Source organism: Gambusia affinis, linkage group LG06 (assembly GCF_019740435.1).
Source record: "Gambusia affinis linkage group LG06, SWU_Gaff_1.0, whole genome shotgun sequence".
NCBI classification, from domain to species: Eukaryota; Metazoa; Chordata; class Actinopteri; order Cyprinodontiformes; family Poeciliidae; genus Gambusia; species Gambusia affinis.
In genome coordinates, this window is record NC_057873.1 from 9444066 (window position 1) to 9464806 (window position 20741).

Here is a 20741-nt window from a genome sequence, read left to right on the forward strand (position 1 = left end):
ATCAATAGAATCACAAGAATGTTAAGTAAACTGGACATGCACCATTCAGTATGATAAAGTAAGTGTATAAGCTAAAATGAGCAAAAATGGTAATGTTAGCGTGAATGCTCTCTGTAGCATGTGGGATATTATTAGAATGTTCTCTGTAATTTACTTAATTCCTTCAGAATACTAAACATGGCAGATAAGTAAGAAAAATAGGTAATAGCTTATTTAAGCTAAAAGGCTAATGCTAATGAACTGCCTTGCTGCGCAAGGCAGTTCCCTAACCTCGGATAAACAGATAATGCAGAATGATATCATTGCACCTCGTGCACTGTCCAGAGGGGCATATTGAGGCTTTTATTTTGAAATTTGCAGTAAGCTTCATATTAAATGCCCACACTAATCCAGTGTCTAAGAGTGCTTTGGATAAACCAATCACGTCAAGCAAAAATGAGCAAATATATGATGTAAAAATTGCCAAGGCTTTTATTTTGAAATTTTCAGTAAGCATCATAAGAAATGGTCAAACTCATCCCATGTGTAACAGTGAATGTGTTAAATCGTTTCTATAATGCTCAAAACACAAGTAGTTCTAAAGGCCAGCTCAGTCCTCCTCTGTAGTAACTGACAGTTCCACCATGTTGTAGTTCTAACCTTCAGTCTTTGTAGTTCTAAAGAGCAGCTCAACTGTCATGAGAATGAAACACACAGGGAGAGATGGAATCCTAATAGTTTGAAGCAGTTAGTTTTTCTGATCAAAGCAGGCCAAACATATCTTTACCCAAGTGTTGCCAATAGCATGTGGGGTATCATTTGAATGTTTTCTGTAATTGATTTACTCCATTCAGTATATTTAAAATGACTAATAAGTAAGAAAAATAGCTAATAGTTTATTTAAGGTAAAAGTATTATCTTAATTGACTGCCTTGCTGCGCAAGGCAGATCCCTAACCTGAGAGAAGAATATAAAGCATTCTAATATTATTGCATCGCCTTACGGCGATGCATTAACCTGAGGGCAATATGAAGGCTTTTATTTTGAAAAATAAACATAAGCTTCATATTAAATGCTCACACTAATCCAATGCCTAACAGTGTTTGGGTTAAATTCCTTATTTACTGGCCTAAACAGCCAGTAGTTCTAAATGGAAGCTCTGTTTTAACTGAGTGTTAGTTAGAACTACAGATATGGTGTTCTGATAGTCCTATTTAATATCATTAGGTCAAAGGTTAATGCCATTGCACTGGCTTGCTGCGCAAGCCAGTGCCATAACCTGAGAGGAAAAGATAATATAGGCAGAGATTTTTGCAGCGGCTTACGGCTCTGCACTCACCTGACAGAGATATTGGGGCTTTTATTGGGAAATTTCCATTAAGCTTTATTTAAAAATTACACATAATCCTGTGTGTAACAATGGTTTGTTAAAATCTGTTATAAAATGCCCAAAACACAAGTAGTTCTAAAGGCCAGCTCATTCCAGAGTGTCCTCCCATAAATCAGCTGCTCTGGCCTCATGTGTTCCGTTGCTATGGTAATGGATCAGCTGCTTACTGTCATATGTGTTTGAGACAGAAAGGGGGGAAAAAAATTCTATCTTTGTGAGACACCCAGCCAATTAATATGGAAAAAGCACTCCGAACAAACCTTTGCCGTTCAGGAACCGTAATACATATTCAAAAACCGTTTGAAGCGTATAAGAGGGCTATTTGTCTTCTCTGATAGTACCGCAATTCATATTTTTACCTCATTCACAGTAATTGCAGTGATGAGACAAAAAATTGTGCAGAAACTTTTCAGAAATACATGGAAGTGAATCAGGGAGAGCGTCAGTTACCCTGTCCCATAATTTCACTCTGAAGCACCTTGACAGAAAACCGTAAATGCTAGAGAAATATCGAACACATTTTACCGGAGCAGGCATGCGTATCAATGTCATGACCGAGTTTGATACCAATCGGGCGATATTTGTGGGCGTGACGGCGATTTCAAAATTGTTTTGGGTTCAGAAATCTGCTTAAATTCTCACTCTACTGGAGCGTCAGTTGGTGTCAGTTATGCTCTGCGTTTCGGCAGTTGGAAATTTTGCTCGTTTTTCGCTTTTTACGTCGCCATCGTAAGTCCGATTCCTTATAAAAATAATAGCACACCTGCCGGGGCCGGGCCGCACGTTTTGATACCACTTTTGTGGGTGGGCTCGCAGCGGTGCGAGCCGCATTCCGGTTGACGGAAGAAGAAGTTAAGAATAATAATAATAAAGAGGCGTTCTATTGGGTGTAGAATAATAGGTGCCTGCCATGCAATGCATGGAGGCAGTGACTGACTTGCTTCGCAAGTCAGTCACTGCTCTCCTTATGCATTGCTATGGGGCAGGCCCCAATTAAAAGGCCCATCAAGCCACACAAGTCAGCTAAAATGTTTCCACAGCAACCTGCCACCACAACTAGATTTTTAATTACTGAAAGAAAGGATTAGTGATGAAAAGGAAGAGGAAGAAAAGAGATTGTTAAAAAGCAGGTGGGAGGATAGAGAACACAATGACAGTGGGTCAAACAGGATTCATTTGCAAAAGGAGGACAAGGATGTCACCCCTCCCCAATCAGGTGTAAACTGGTTTGACCCAGCCTGCCACCATTATACCAGCAGAGGCCTCCATGGACTTCTTGACTTTAACAGGGCAATGTCCAAATTTGTATTTATGCCATACCATTTTATTGAGTTCACCAACTTTCTCTAAAAACATCTGAGACTTTCCACACAGGGAAGCTACATGTACTGATTAGATTGCAGTGGATTTCATTTGGGATGGATTCATATTGTCTGGGTCTTTGTCGTTTTTCAAAAATGTAACATCCTTAAAATGACTGGCGCGATGGCAGTATTGTAGTTTTTTTCTCCTCCCAGAGCTGCTTGCTGGTGGCCAGTGTTCACAGCGAACGGCGGGGAAGAGTACTGCAGGTGTATTTATACAGGTGAGCGGATAGACTGTACACTGCAGCCAGCTGTGCATTAGATGATTAACGTAAGTGTAGCTTTACCCACGAACCGCAAAATGCATTTCATATCATCCCGGTCTCAACAAACTGGTGGCGGAGAACATTGTGGGAGATGCGTTTCTGAGTGTGACGAACAAAGATGTCAAATCCCGACGCTAATGTGGGCACAAAAGCTATAAATGTTTGGGCGTGGTGATAGTTAATTTGTTAACTCACTGAAGATGAATACATAAACCAAAAGCTAGAGTATAGACCTTCTTTTAAGCGTATTTGTGAGCCTGCCTCTTTATTATTAAATTGAATATAATTTCAGATTTTTGTATAACTTTTCTTCATGTTAACTTGGAAAAGTGAGCTATTATTGTTACGAGTTCATTTTCTAAGCCACAGAAAATATATTGTTAGAGAAGCTCAAATGTGAAAAATTGGACTGATGTTGATATGAGATAGTAATGTTGTTATGTTAGATTTACCAATGTTTTATCTTTTTTTAAAATCTGATTACTCCAGTAGTGCCCAAAGTTGGTCCTCGAGGGCCGCCATCATGTATGTTTTAGTTCTCTCCCTGGTTTAATGCACCTGGATAAAATGACGGCTCATTAGGAGGCCTAAAAAGAACACAGACATGCTAAAAAGGTTGTTGGTACTACCAGGGAGAGAACTAAAAGGTGCAGTATGCCGGCCATCGAGGACCGACTTTGGGCACCCCTGGATTACTTGATTAATCATAAGGATAATCGATAGAATACTAAAATATTATTTTGTGTTGATCTCACAAAAATATAGAAATTGCACTGAAGTTTGTGTTTGTAACATCAAAAAAAGAGGGTAGGAAAACCTTTGCAAAGCACCGTCAACAGAAATACTAAATATAAGACTTAGGCTGATATCATGCAAAAGAGGGCGAGTAAACCTACAATGTAGGGCTTCCCGCCAAACAACTCCAGATGTTAATCTTAGTGACACACTGGGACATCCTCCAGGACTAGACTGTCTGCTGTCCCCACCACAGGTTTGTGGCGCACAGCCATACAGCGAGGCAAGATTTACAATGATTGCTCTTGCGAAACTTTGACAATTCCACTAGCTGGAGCAGACAAAATGGGAGAAAAGCAGCATGGGAAAGAAAAACACAGAAAAGGTCAAGTTGACACAGACTTTCTGCAATGCAAGAAGAATTTCCTTTCCACACAAAACATGCAAGGCACTGGAGGCTATTTAGCAGGTGGCTGTAAATCTGATCAAGAAGGTTCACTGAGGCAAACAACTGCAGTTGATCTGTACAAGGCTGGATTCCAGTGAGTCATCTAACTTAATGCAGACCGTTCAAGGTGACCATGCACCAGTACAAAACAGCACTAGAACAGTGCTCAGATTCAGATTCACAATTTGCACTACTACCAGTTATCAGAGATTATTCACTTTTTAGCTCAGCTCTTTAAGAATCATGGGAAATGATAAATGGGAAAAGGCCAAGGACTTCTTATTTGGGGTAAAGATTAGGAAAACAAGTGCAATGTGATGTAATGCATTCCTTGGTGGAGTGATTATAATGAACCATATATGAAACTGAAATATACATGCCTTAAAGTTATCCGTTGTTGGCAAAAAATATGCTAAAAAGTTCCAATAAAAATTCAAATAAATTAAGACAAGCACAGATCCAATAACATCTGCATTGATTCCGATGCAGATCAGGCATTGGTGAAAATGTGCCCAATCAATAAAGGCAGCTCTAATCAGTCTAATTCTATACTTTCTGCCCTGAGAGACATCATGCTTTATTCATTTTACATCATGCCTAGACTTTCTAATGGCACTTTCTGGATCACAAGAAAATTTGTTGCAGTTTGTTTTATATGTTTGACCAAGATAGCCAACCAACTGTTTTTGTCATTTTGAGTTTATATTACTTTTAAAGTTGTGATACCATAATTGCACTAACAAATTAAAGTTGTGTATTTAGATGTTTGACAAGCTTCCAAAACTATTGGTGGATTTAAAAGTGCTGTACTGGTACAGAATTAGTAAATAAATTTGTAATTCATTTATGTGTTTAAAAAGAAAACGTTTTAAGCTAATTCAGCATTTCAAGTATTGAAAGTGAAAAAAGTGGATCTGTGATTAAAATAAATAATTACAAATTGGCACCTTAACAGAGGGGAAAAAAAGCCAAAACAAACATCCATTCATCTTCTTCCACTTATCCGGGTAGGGTCGCAGGGGTAGCAGCTTAAGAAGGGCGGCCCAGACTTTCCTCTCCCCAACCACTTGTTCCAGCTCCTCCAAGGGTATCCCAAGGTGTTCCCAGGCCAGCCGAGAGACAGTCTCTCCAGAGTGTCCTGGGTCTTCCCCGTTGCATCCTCCCTGTGGGACGTGCCTGGAACACCTCACCACGGAGGCATCCAGGAGGCATCCTGACCAGAGGACACCCCATCTCCAAGGGACAGCCCAGACACCCTATGGAGAAAACCCATTTCGGCTGCTTGTATCTGTGATCTTGTTCTTTCCGTAATGACCCAAAGCTCATAAACATAGTTGAGGGTGGGAACGTAGATCGACCGGTAAATTGAGAGCTTCGCTTTTTAACTCAGCTCTCCCTTCACCACGACGGATCAGTACAGTGCCCGCTACAATGCAGACGCTGCACCAATTCGCCTGTCGATCTCCTGTTCCCTTCTTCCCTCATTCCTGAACCAGATCCCGAGATACTTAAACTCCTCCACTTGGGGCAGGAAACACCCCCAACCCGGAGAAGGCAATCTACCCTTTTCCGGCTCAAGATCATGGTCTCTGATCTGGAGTCATTGATCCTCATCCCGGCCACTTCACACTCGACTGCGAACCGCTCCAGCGAGAGCCTCAGATCACAAAAACATCTGCAGCAACCTGATGAAGCCAACAGGGCCACATCATGTACAAAAAGCAGAGATTCAATCCAAAGGCAATCAAAATGGTGCTGAGGCTGCGCCTACAACTTCCATCCATAAAAGTAATGAACAGAATCTGTGACAAAGGGCAGCCCTGGAGGACTCCAACTCTCACCGGAAACGAGCCTGATTTACTGCCAAAACAATAACTTAAAAAAAAATTTTTTAATAAAAATAATAATTTTAAACAACACCTTTATCCAGTTAACACTTTTACTTACGATCTAGTCCATTGACGTAGCGGATTGATACTTCACAGTGCCCCCAGACTGCACTGACGATGGGATACAGTCTCTTTCCCTTTAGGCCCCTGAAGGCCACTCCTAGATATTGTCCATCCACCATAAAGCTTAGCGTCCCTTCGTCCATGTCCAGTATTACTGTGAGGCAGTCTGGGAGAACAAACGACTCATCTGGCTCCAAAAAACTGGGGTATGTGGGCACAGAAGAGTTACCAGGTCTGTTCTTTCCATCATGATAAAGTCTGTTTCGGCCGAGGTCCCACCCCCAGGACTCCGAGTCTGAGCCTACTAGGGCTGTGTAACCAACCGAGTGTAAAGGTGCTTCAGCAGTAGCCACCCCTACTACAGCATGGGTGCCTCGCTGTCTGGCCGGCCAGTGAATCCTCCACACATGTAGGCCACGGGTGTAGCCAACCTTCCCTCGAATGCAGTCTGTGCTCTGAGCCACGGGGTGCCTGTGAAAAGTCAGCTTGTCATCCTCCTTGACGAAGACATTGAGCGATCGATCGTCAGAATTCCAGGCGTGGCGAAGTTGTGTCTCAGCAGTGGCTGGTGGCATGTCGAGTAGTAAATCCAGTCTGGGGGGCCGACAGAAATCCGGACCTCGTAGTTCACGACGCACCGGCCGATACGAAGGCTCCCCACGTACATCCACTGACTTGATGCTGCCAGAGATCTTCTGGCCCATGGTTTAGGGGATTCAAGGGAGGAAAGGGTAGAGGGGAGGGAAAAGGATGGACAAAGGGTGGTGATGAGGGGCCAGTAGGTCCGTACGTTACCTCATGGGCGCACAGAGATGATGCGAGGTCAGTGTGGAAAGATGCTGCTAGGCATACACAGTCTTCAGCCTGAGGGGACCACAACCCTGCAAACACACAGAGACATGATCCTAATTTTTTGTTCTGAATTGGTAAATCAAGAATAAACAGTTTGCCCATTAGAGGGGCATTGTTTTTAGCCTAAAATGAAAATGTTCCTTCAGACAGTTTAAGTCATTTTAATGACAGACCGTGTGACAGAGTGGCTAGGGTTTCTGCAGGCTGTATAGCGCACAGACTAACTCGGCTTCAACCCTTCATCACCTCCTGTTGCACTATGTCAGTTGACTGGTCTAACTTTCCTTTGTTTACAAGACAGAACAATGTGGTTGTTTGGAAATATTTCTGCACAGTCACGATATGGAAACTGAAGGAGCGTCACTCTTCATTCTTGCTCAGGTAACCACACTTTAAAACTTCAACTGATAAGCTGTCAGGTTGTATGTCTGTTGGGGATCTGACTCCAAGCTCTATTGGAGAAGACAGAGCTTATTCTCAGACTTACTGCTTAATCAGTAAATCTGTGTTACACATATTGCTCTATAACAATCAAAACAACAAAAAGATACAACACTGTTTGCAATAATGACTTAAACAGAAGCTACTAATTTAATGTTTATTTGTTGGACCATGTAAAGCCTACTGCCAACATCCTCTTTGTTCCTAGGCATTAGTTTTGTTTTAGTAAGATTCTTCCCATGAGTGATGAGATAACTGAAATTGCTTAAAAGACAAAACAAAATTAAAATACATTTTAAATTAAAAATATTACAAACATCATTGTTATAAGTAAAAAATACTTTAGGATCAATTGTTTCTTTGCTGAAGAGGGAAACAATTAATGAATAATTAACAAGCAATTGTACTTTTAGTTGAGGCTGGTATAATTTTTCTCAAACCAGCTGATTACTATTCAGTTACTAGGTTGTACACTGATTGCTTCAAATTCATCTAAACATTAAGTCCTCTGCACAACTCTATCTACTATGAACTTCAAATGTTAAGCCATTTATGTTGTATAAGAAAAAGACATCAAGCTTAGCTTGAAGAAAAAACTAAGGGCCACTGACTACTTCCTAACATACAGAGTGCAGTGTGGTTTAGGACAAAGCTGCTTTAAACCTGCTGCACCAACAGAACTCCTTGTCCGCTCTGCAAACATTCTAAGGTTTCACAATCCCCTGCTGTTTCAGAGGAAACTCCACATGGTTCTTCCAGGGAAAGTACAGTGACTGGAATTAACCCAATCATTTTAAATCCCTCAAAGTTAACATGTATTGATAGTTTCTGCTAAAAAAAAACCCAAAAAACTAAAATGGTGAGTGATTTCTTCTTACGGTCACAGATATGAAAAAGCCAGGGGCTACATTTAGTTCAAACTATGAAAATTTGTAACCAAAATGTATTGCATTTATAAAATTCTTATCTACCATGCTTAAAGTACAGTGTAAGATTAGGATATTTAATGTTGATCAGGAAAATCTGTGGCACGCAAATTCATTGCTTTATGCATTTCAAAAATGTCCTGTCTAAGACAGTCACACGTCTCTCGGTTTGGCAGACATAGCTCAAAGGTTTTTGCAAATGCTGCTATAAGAAGGGCTGAGCGCTGCCCACAATTTGAAATGGCTGTGGGGGAAAATGCAGAAAGGAAATATAGAATAAAAGCTTTGAGTCATTTCACAAAAGATTGAGTCTTTTCCCACAGTGTACAGCTACATGGCAAAATATTTAAATAGGTTGAGACATTTCACAACAGCTTGAAAAGCTCAGAAAAGGACAAAATTAAAGACTTAGCATTTTATCCAAAATGATTTGAAATTTCTTAAAAAAAAAAAAAAAAAAAAAAAAGAATTCCTAAAAGATCCAGAATTGCATAAACTTGTCTATATCTATATAAAAAAGTAAACCCAAAATAGAAATTGAATGCTAGAAAAAATCCCTCATCAATCCCTAGCATTAATACACTTTCTAGCTTTATTGGCCATACCATAAGCTTTGAAACATTCAAATTTTTAGGTTGAGGATATCTTAAAATTCATAGGTGAAACCAGAAGAGCAATTCAGGAAAGAGAAAAAAATCCACCATGACAAATGGACAACAGCAGGACTCAGAATAATCAGACATCACAATCTCTGAGGATCATTTGTTGGACCTTGTCTTATGACTGGACTGCAACACAGAGAGTGACTTCTGCATTTCTCTCTACTGAAGACAGAACACGAATCAAATATTCAGTTTCTCAACCGATAATTCACAAACTAATGTTAACCACAGTTATTAGAGAACCAATGGGGCATTTTTAAAAATGCAACAACCCTGCAACATGGTTCTAAATGGCTTTACACTGCAGGAGATCATGTCAGAGTGTTTTTCTGTCAGGACTGACAGTCCATACAGCTATTCTTAAGTTGGGTTTTCAGAGTTTGCCTTATTTGGTTTTGACTTATTACATTGAGGGTTCATTGAGTTGTACCCTTCCAAATGCACTCTTATAGTAAGCAGCTTATTGTGTCAATGCACATTTGTTCACTTTGAGCCTAGGTCAAGGACAGAAACTAAAAATCTAGAAAAGTTAAAGCACATCATCAACCTTAAATCAAACTTTTTTTCACCCTGCAATATAGACAGGTTGAAAAACTGAAGAGGAGAGAAGTGGATTGTCTCTAACGGGACTCTTTTGGTATACTAGATGGAGTCAACAAAAAAAAACGGTTTTTCAGCTGGTGAATGTCAACCATTAAAGCAACATCAACGGTGTTTGATGGACAGCAACTTCTGGTCATGCCTAGTTTCATCTCATAAGCACACAAGCGCAATGACTATATGAACAACGTCTGTGGAGAGAACTTCTAGAGCAACACAATACTACAACTTTGTTGAACAATATGTTGTACAAACAATAAACCCATTAGCAAAAACAATGTTCACCGTGCCAGGTTTGATCAGTGTAGGTGGCTTAGAAACCTCCATCTCTCTAACCTCAAGCTTATAATTACATGTTTAACTTTACATTATGTGTCTGAATCTGTTAAATCAGTGGCTTTCATTTAATCAGTCCTTTTCTACATGTGTACAAGGTTTCATTCAGAACTGTGTTGTAACTATAATTGTTACTAATTGAGACAGCAGGTTGAGGTACACTGCATTATAAAAAGACCTCAGAATCGTTTTGACACGTTTGAACTGTCAACTTGTGGTGAATATTGTTTCAAATGTGTTCAAAGGAAGGTGAAATTCCACAAAGCTAGAGCATTTAGTCAACTAAATACACTGATTGGACAGGTGATGTATAGGTGATGCAGAGGCCCTGACAGAAAAGTAAAAAATAAATAAATAAAATGGAATGAGGAAATACCATTTGGCATGTGAAGAGACTAAATTCAGCTCTCCAGCTGAAATGTTTTTAGAGTTCATGCTCCGAAATAAATACAGCTGCTTCAACCTAAAACATCTGTCAGTTCACCATGTAGATTAACAGAGTGGAACCTCTGCAGAAAAATTTGATCTGCTGCTACAGGCAGTTTGGATCTTTACAATTAGCAATTCTTAAATGTTTCCTGACTGAAAATACTAGAAATTAAAATAATTTGTTAACCAACCACCCACGACATGACATGCTCAATACCAATAATTATTCATTACCAAATTTGTGGAGTAATCAGTTTCCTCAGTAACATGCCATCCATGACAGCAGTTGGCAATCACTGCTAATTCACCCCATTTTATTTTGCCACACTTTAAAATCTTTGCTTGGTTGCATGTTTAGAAAACAGGGCAGAGAGACTGAGATGGGGAAATGATCCTTGCACATTATGGTTGATGGAAGAGATGTTTTGGACATCTTTCTACCCTCCCTGTGCTCTTCCTGCTTTGCATCCATGAAACTTTCCTTTGAACTCCTCTGAGATTTGGGGTCTAATGGTGCATTTTATTTGTAGTTGGAACTCAAAAATTCTGAATTCCCAGTCTAAAAGAAATGAGCGCACCACTACAGTTGGCTGCATTGCATTACAGACAGGAAAACAACTCTGAAAGAGTTCATATGCAGTAGCAAGGCATTGAGTTATAGTTGGACAGCAAAGCCAGGGTCATGAGAGGCGAAGAGCACTCCGGTTCACATATTTAACAACATTCTACACTTAAAATCAAATTACGGGGAATAATGACCCATTTATGTTTGGAATAAAAAATGTCTTAGTTGCATTCAAACTTAAAAGTTTAACAGAATAAAATTAGACAGTAAAATTGTTGAGGTTAGACAGGATCATGAACTCTGTGAGAGCTTATTAAATTTCTATGTTGCCTTTCAACACTAACTGGGAGCCATCAAGTAAAAGCAGATGTCATCAGTATGAACCGAACAGACCACTTTTACAAACATCTCTATCCCAACTTGCATTTTCAGTCTGAATGCCTTCATAGTTGACTGGAACGGTTGTTTCTTCTGAACTTATTAAATCTACAGGTGCAAAATTAATGTGATGCAGATTGTGGCTCCCAGCAAGAATGTCTTCATGACTTTTTGATCCCTGTTGGAGTGGCCACCTGTCCAGTAAATACCCTGCTTCTTGCCCAATGACAAAGTCCCTGTCACCCCATAACCTTAAAGACAATAAAAGACGAAAAGAAATTGAGAGAGAACTCTTTAGGAGGTTATTAATAGTATATTAAATATCTTTTTAAAAAAGGCAGGACACAGAAAACATAGATATATTTTTAACCATCTTCTGCAGGGATCCCAGCTAAAATTATGCTTAAGGTTTTCAGATGCAGCAGTCACTGCATGATACTGGTTTGCTATACTTTCAAAATAGCAGAGAAGCACAGGTGTGGGTGATGCAAAATGAAATTTCTGTTTTTCCATCTCTCATTTACTCTGTTTGACTGCAACTAAACCCTCAGTGAAGCACTCGGAAATGGGTATGCAATGAATTTGGCAGATTGCAGTATATGGCCTTCACGCAGAGCATCGAGTCTGAGAGGGAGTCTGTAGAAACCAAATCGAACACAGGTGATGTTTCTCAGACACAAATTAGTGGAGACACAAAGTGGAAAGGCAAATCAGTTGAAAATAAAAAGTGAAAACCAAGGCATACTTCCAGATTCTTTATATGCAATAAGATTGTAAATTAAGAGATAATCAACTAAGAGGCATTTTTTTAAATAGAGTAATTTACAAAAATCACTTCAAGTGGCTGAAGTGAAATACTCCAGGTCAATAAAGATTATATTATATATAATCACTATTAGCCCCCTCCATCTTTTAATATTTTATGCCAACATGTCAGATGATCAAATCAAGGTCTGATCTGTATTCACTATGAAACTCAAATCCAGATCTCTCTGGTTGGTCTGACTTGAATGTGTTATGGACAGTTTGGTAACCTATTGAGCGTTGGTTTTTCCATTGCTTGGTGTTATTTACCATTTACAATGCTCACATTGAAAAAGAGGCTATATTGGCCTCTGCAGCTCCGTCTGTCTGATGCAACATGCTGCCCAGGTTCATATCCACAGAGAGCTTTTGGTGAGTAAAGGCCGCAAAAAGAGCAGCTGAGAAACTCATCACATTTTACACCACAAGTTTATAAAGCAGACCAACTTTTCCCAATTTGAACCACATTGAAATATTCTGAGCTGAATGAACAACAAGTCTTATCAAAACAGAGTAAGGATCCTGATGTGGCACAGTCAGCTAAATCGTTTAACATCATGATCCTTACTCTGTTTTGATGACTGTTCAGCATTAAATCTTCTGCAGGAAAAAAGATGGAGTTTACCAAAAACTGTAGCTAAATGTTTGATGTCAGATACAGTTTTCCTAAGAGAGTTAACCATTTTTTGGAGAATGTGTAAGAGATTAAATATAGCATGTTATTTTCACTGGCCATTAACAATACAAAGTATAAGTATAGATAGGGAATAGTCTTTTGTTAAGAGTAATGAAGTAGTAAATGAGACTTGGCATTATCAGATATCTAAATCTTCAATTTGTTATTGTATCTGGGAGCAAAACCAATGACTATAATTGACCAGTGTAAGTGAATCAACTAAACCGCCAGTGAGACCTTAGAAGCTTAGACTCAGTCTTGCAGGTGTTCCAGGGCTGGGAAAAAAGGTTTCTATCTCAAGAGCGCAACCAAACAAAAAATAGTTAAGTCCAGCAACACCAACACACGAGTGTGTGAAACATTGTGCTGAAATACAAAACAATCAAAAGCTTTGCTGAGGAGAAAGCAAACAAGTCACCTGATGATGAAAATAGAGATAAAAGTCATGATACAAAAAAAAAAAAAAAAAAAAAACACCACATGACTTAACGCCCAACAAGAAAACACTTATTCAGAGCTGACATACACCAATTATGCCGTAACTGTCGAGACGCCTTGTCATTTCTTAAAGAAAGATCTGCTAGAAACACAAAGGGCCAAGACACAGAAGTGGCATCTTACCATAGAGACATTGCTTTAAGTCAGGTGATTTTCACAAAGCGATACAAATGTAATCACAGCAGCCAAGTAGAATAGTGGGAATACTTGCTCTTCAATGCGTCATCCAGAAGGAGGTCAGAACGCACTGACCAGCCAGGAGAGTGTGGGACAAGATAGAGACAGACAAGAAGAGTGTGTTTGTGTGGGGAAGACAGCAAGTTCCTGCTCGTGACGCGAGTATGGGGAAGGAGAAAAACAGAAAAAAAAAACCCTTGGCTTCAGTTCCCAGCTAAGAGGGAAACAGCTGCTGGAGGAAATGGAGGGGGGCTGGAAAACACAGAGAGGCAGGGCTTAGTGTGAAGCACGCTCAAATCTAACCGAAGCGGTCCAAAAACCACCCACTCTCACAGATACCCTGACTGAGCTCCTTAAGAAGAGGAGACCAGGTGGACACACACACACAGAGCTGTCCAGGATTGGCAAATTAATGCTCAACTTGCTGAGCTGGACAAAGCCCACAGGGCTGCTCAGGATTAGGTCCAACAAAGTGCAGACCCATCAAAACTCACCAACACCTATGAGGCAGTGAAATCAGCAAGAGAGCACCTATCAAAGGAAGTGACATCAGCAGCATGTGATGTGAGAGCAATTGACACTGTTCCATAAACAGTGTTTGATATCACAACAGAACAAAGTGCTACATTCAGTGTCATTAAGAAGCCATTATGTTACACCTATATTTATAGAATTAAACAGAGTCTGACATGAGATACTGACCTAGGATTGTCAAAATAATACCTTGGTACAGCAAACAAGACAAACGAAAAAACAAGTTCTTTAAAGATATTGATCCGTTTAAAAATAAATACCCAAAGAGTTTCACATCTGTACACCAGAGCTGCAAGCACAAACAGTGTGTAAACTATAAACCTTGCTTTGGCTTAAAGGGGTGCAAGCAAACTCTGGCACTAAACAGCACAACCTTCTTTGTAGAAGCGCTGACACTTGCTTATAATTATAAAGACATGCAATACACACCAATACTGCTGAATGTTGTGATGAATAATCAAATGGTTATAAATTATTGCATTTCCGCATGGGACTGATAGAAAAGTAGACTTTACAAAGTTAAAACATCTCCATCAGCTTTGTGAAATGTGAAGACATGTTTATTTCACTGAATTTCCTCAATTAGGAGAACCTCCAAAAACAGCAAACTGTGTTTTACATAGCAAGAGGTAAAACCAAGTGTCACTGAGAAAAAAAAATAAGAGTTTCCATTATCATGACAGATTCTGTTAATAGATCTCAAATAATAATTGGGGTAGGGATTGACACAAACATCAGATTCATCTAGCATAAAAAGTGCTTTATAATAGCCAATATTGTGAGAGTTTTTAAACTTTAGCAGGAAAAATAATGAGATCAAAACTGACATTTAAAAGAAAAAAAACATCATTTTCACAGTCATTGCACATTACATTCTCCCTTTATGCATGTGGCTGATTGCTGTTGCCAAGGTCAATAATGGACCCATTTGTCCAAATGACTTCCTGCTCCTCAGACACACCCATTAGCAAAGGATAAGAGGCCGTTTACAGTCTGTGCATCTCCGTTTACCCAGGAAGAATAACTTTGGCAACTATGTGCTAAAACTGGGAGCCAGTGCTAGCTTTTCATACAGACTGTGGTATTTCTAACACTGGTTTAGAGCCAAAGCCAGACCCTTATTCAGAGGGTCCACGGCATCCTGACATGAGTTTCTAAAGTTCATGCACTCAAAAAATTAAAACTTTGTACACTGACAGGAATTACAGTTAGAACTGAACTGCTTTTCATGGGCACTCCTGGTCCTCGAGGTCCAGTTTCCTGCAACTTTTAGATGTATCTCGACTTCAACATACAAGTCAAATAATGAGGTTATTAGCAGGACTCTGGAAAACCTGACTGCACTTGGGAGGTGATTCAGCTATTGGATTCAGGTGTTGGCTCAGGGAGACATCAAAGAGTTGCAGGACACCAGCCCTCGAGGACCAGGAGTGCCCACCGCTGCATTATAACATCCAAAGACGTGCTCTTGTATTTTATGGCAAAACCTCAATTAGCATAAACTTGTGAGGAATAAGAATGACTGAAGGTTTCAACAAGTCTTAGTATAGCTTGTCGCTCCTTGTGAACATCATTAGAACTAGTTGGTACTTACTGCAGTCAGAGCTCAAAGACTTTTGGTTTTTGCCCATAAACTCAAGAGTTTATGAATTTGGTAAACTTAAATCTAGATATTCTATCTCATCATTACAGACATTACATTACAAACATATTATTAACTATTCAGTTTAGCCAAATAATTTTATAGATTCAATTCCTGTTACAAACATTATGAAAACAAGAATTTAAGACTGACAAACATCCTAATCCATCTACATCTGACATACTGAGACATTGCATATATCGGATTCACAGCAACTGGTCACATTACCAAATTTCAGGTTACTTCCTTATAAAGAAAAACTACATAGTTTAATCAAGATGCCACAATAAAACTAGATTTTATGAGTCACCTTGTTCCTCTTCATTTGCAGGCACTAAGGAAATGGTGCCATTAACATAATAAATGATATTTGGCAGAACATGTTAATGAGCTCAACCAGAGGCAATGGTCTGACACAATGTCTTGCATTATAAATGCGGTAAGCACTAAAGAAGTGGTGGTTGTTCTAGGGAAACTGGATTTGTTTGGACCAAGCTGAAATAGAAGCCAGGTTTCAGTGTCTCAAAAGTACTGCAGCATTGCAAAAAGATGAAATGCAAGAAGAGATGGACATTACTACAACCACAATCCTGTTCTGGAGATGCTGAGAAACAACATTTTGTTCTTTAAAGATTAAGTGTCTACATTCAAAAATATTTTTACTGGAAATACAAGTTTTGTTTCAAAAAGTAAAATTTGTCATATTCAAGAATAAGTTGCTAAACTGGGTTAGATTGCTGCTAGATTTAAACTCATCTTTTCTCCTAAAGTCCCAACTGCACAACAATCCTTACCAACAAGTTTACCTCTTACTGAGAATTTCTTGTGAAACCTCTTTCATGTCTTTGCCATTTCATCATCTACTTCTCATTAACAGGACAATTAGTTTGCAGTAACTAAGGCACAAATACAATTTGTTCACAAGCATTTTGTATTGCATATCAAGATGCTCCCAAGAGGAAGCACTGCAGAGGTTAGCAAATATGGAAAACTGTGGCTTTTAATGATCTGACGTTGTTGATGAAGGCTAGAGGGAAGTGAGAGTAAACCATTTATCAGCAGACGGCCTCAGGGAAGGCACAGACAGCCAACCTTTTCAGACCCAATGTGTTTCAATTCAAACACGTTCTATAGTGACTGATTGCTTCTGTGGTCAGTGGCACTTTTGAATGGGTTTAGATTGAAGTAACGATCATTAAATATCCCAATAAAGAGCCATGCTGGGTGTCCCATTTTTAATACTAGGGGTGAAATGACCTTATAAAATCATCCTCAGTCACATGACCAAAAATAGAAACAACTCAACTGGAACATGGCTCTGAATGTTTTCTAAAGCCATTCAGTAAAACAATTGTGTTAAACAACTTTTTACTCTTCTAAAGAAGCTTTGAAGAGATTAAAACTCTCTATAAAAACAAGGAAGCAATAGATCTACTTGCAACTTCCTTTGTACTAGCCATGATCTAATCAGATCTGAGACTGATTTATATGATGGATTTTTTTTTTGTTCTGGTTTTGACCTTTACTCAAATTGTTTCCTCTTTAAAAGGGTGTAAAAGTAGCTTAGACAAGACAGCAATATCAAAATTATGCATCACAATTATGCACAAATTTATCATGAAATGCGACATTGCTACATACTCTTATGGCGTAAGCAGCAATTAAGCCAAAACACCTTTTTCTGTCCAATTATTAAATAAAAAATGAAAATGTTTGCATTTCTTTTTTCAAAACGGAATTGAAATTTATGTGTGTGTGTGTATATATATATATATATATATATATATATATATATATATATATATATATATATATATATATATATATATATATATAGCATAAGTGCTTAAATACATTTGCAGAACATGCCAATTGTTTTGATCCAACATCAAAATAATTGATTACAGAAATAATCGTTAGCTGCAGCTCTACAGCAAAGGAAGATGTTTGCGCATTATATTGGTGCATCTCTAGAAGTACTTTTCTTTCCAAGCAAGGTGATGAATCCCTTGACATTAGTTCCAAAAATTACTCAAAAGAGACACGTGGCCTCGTTAAGAAAATAAAAACCATGAACTACGATCAAACTTGCCATGAAGGAACAGGGGCAACTAACCAGCTGCTGTTGTCACCTTCATGGATTTTTAATTAAAGAAGCTAATTTCTAAAGGATCAGACAAAACCATTATAGTGAAAAGTGTCTTTAGCTTTCCATGTTGCGTTGATCTCACAAAGATGCTCTTCTTCAAACTCCAGTAGTCCCAACATTAGTACTACCCTTAACTGAACAGTTGGGTAACTGGCAGTGCAAGAAATCCCCAAATTTAAATAAATTTTTCTTTTTCCAACACCCTTGGTAGTGGATATGACCAACATGACCCTGAGCAGATTGGAAAGACTCGACCGACACCTTGGAAAGAAAACAGGAAAGATGTTGTACACAAATTCAGCAACAAGATCCCAGTGGTGAATGTCTACCAGAACAGGGGACAATTAAATTATTCATGACATTATAGCATGGGGAAACAATGGCTCAGCTGAATGGACAGTTGTAATAAGAGGAACCTGAGTGTATAGGTCAAGTTACAGCAAGGTAACAGGAAGACTGTCTTGGCAGGGGACTAAGTGAAACTATGAAAAGAATTGGGCTTAAAAAGAGTTATAAAGTTTATTCAATGTTTTTTGCTAACATTTACTACAATGCTTTATCTACCCAAAAGAATTTCTTTGAAACATCAGTTACATAAAAAGTTCTAATTTAAGTTGAGTATTAGTTCATGGAAGTTGACATGTAGTAGGTTAAGAACTTTTTAAATATGAAAGAGGGACCAAAAGACCAGAACTAATTTACTACAAGTCACAAAACCACTTTATTTGGAAAAATTTCTATGAAGATATCCCAAGATGAGAAACGCCTCAGGTACACTGCATTGACTCCAAATCTTTGAAACTCTTTCAAAAACCACCAACCAATATATTCAGTAGAGCAAAGACAAGACAACAGACCTTATAGATCTAGCCGTCGTCTTCAGCTTGTCGGAGATCTGCCTGAGGAGACAGTAAGTCCAAAAAAGATACACAGTTCCTCCAGCGAGTTTGGAAGTCTGTCTCTCTCTCAGAGGCAGACCTCCAGAGGGAGCTGCCCTTTTGACTCCTGTCAATGTGAAGGAGTACCAGCTGTATTTTCAGTTCAACCTTGTATAACGAAGCTCCTCATCACATCTCTAACACTGAGTCCACCCACCCGACAAAGGACGCTTGGGACTATCGTATGATCGGTATCCAAAGACTAGAGATGAGTCGAAACCAAGTGAGCAATAGATCGGGAGCTTTTAGGTTCAGATCTTTCTTCACTCCCAGAGATTGAAACAACATGTCTGCAGATGATACCTTGATCCAACAAATACTTAAGTCAACAGGATGTTAAAACGCCCATATTTTTCCTAGTGACAGACACTCCACATTAAGACTTATTACCGTGTAGTTGTGAGTTCACAAAGAGACTGATTTGAGCGCATACATCTCTACGAACAAACAAAAAAGCAAACCCAAATTCTGTGCACACCGATCCATTTTAATATTTCCACATTTGTTGAGCTACTACTATGTAATATGAGAAAATATTTCATATTTTAGCTGAAGATTTGTCAAGGAGGAACTTGGAACAGCAAGTTTCCACCCCTGGACTGAAAATCGCACCATTGCACACTCAAGACTCTGGCTTGAAGACGCCAACAGAACCACAATACCTCCAAAACAGCAAAGATACGACCCAGAAATTTCCAAACTACAAAGCAGAGGCCTTCTGCTCAATGAACACCACTATCAGAATCAGTCAAAGGGGTGCAACATCCCTGACTCAAACACATCTCTGCCCACCGCATCAGCATTCACAACAACTCTGAAACATTTAATTTTCCTTTGAGGTAAAGTGTTTTGAATCAAACCCTATGCATTTATCAGTTTCACCTTATCAGTATAAAAAAATCTTGATGCAGTTTCCAATCCTTAGCTCACACAGAACAAACACCTTTAATGCACTAACTTAGGGAAAATTACAACACTTCTGTGGTTCAATTTCAGACGAAAGGAAGAAGAAAGTTTGCGCCATGAATGCTACTTCACAAACCAGAGACAGCCATAATAGAAACCTGATTCAACAATAGTCATTTTACAGCTGCTTCAACATTCGACTGAGGTGTAGTCTATATTTAAGCATACACAGAAAAAAAAGAGACAGAAAAAAGGAGGCTGCATACTGGATCAGCAGAGTCATGCTGATTCTCTACAATGGGGTGCATGCAGACACCATCCTTGCACTGACCCCCAGGTTTGGGTACATTGTTTTACCTGGCTGACTTTTGTGGCAGGAAAGAAAATGAGGATGATGGGAATATGATGTTAAGTGGTCACATTCTTTGCACTGTGCAGACCGTAGTAAAAGAAAAGAGTGGATTGGATTATCAACATCTCAACAGGAGTTGTGTGTTACTGCCTCCGAGGCTGGAAATCAGAGCGTTTCGTAGCTACTGAACACAGAAAGCAGTTTGGGAATAAACAGGAGGGAATTATTGTCAGGAGTAATTTTCATTCAAAGTATTTTCCAGATTCGTGCTGCAAACCTTCAATGTACGAGTATAGAAACACGTGGGTGGAAGATTCTTCCAGGAGGAGCACTTTACACCACATCCTTCTCACAGTTAAAAGATGAAAGTAACCTCAACTTCTACCTCTCTCTCTCTGGTGAGCATTAACATTGTAGCAAACCTCCACGATCTGCTAAAGAACTTAAGAATTCAGTCAACAGCAGCAACAGGGATCACATATACTTTAGATCAACCCAGCCTTTTACTCCATCTATGCAACCTACCTTGTGGAGTATAGGGAGAACTGGATTTTGATTGTTTATCAGTTTCATAGATGGAACATTTTGTAAACATTTCCACAGAGATGAGATGTCAGAATGTTTGTGAGATCTTGTCAAGTTTTTGTTTTCATTGCTACAAGGAGTAATAAAAACATTTATTGGACAAAAAAAGTCCAATAAATGTCAAACTTTTTCTCAGTGTTTTCACATTTCTGTGAAA

The 20741-nt window shown here is 39.0% G+C and overlaps 1 protein-coding gene across 1 annotated transcript in view; it reads right to left on the reverse strand.

The window, feature by feature from the left end:
• The window catches only part of LOC122833286 (SPRY domain-containing SOCS box protein 4-like), a 36189-nt gene that overhangs the window by 12209 nt on the left and 3239 nt on the right, over nt 1-20741 (reverse strand). Inside the window, exon 2 of the mRNA XM_044120753.1 lies at nt 6130-7015. Coding sequence (XP_043976688.1) covers nt 6130-6838 — 709 coding nt within the window. The 5' untranslated portion in view covers nt 6839-7015. The remainder of the gene's footprint in view (nt 1-6129; nt 7016-20741) is intronic.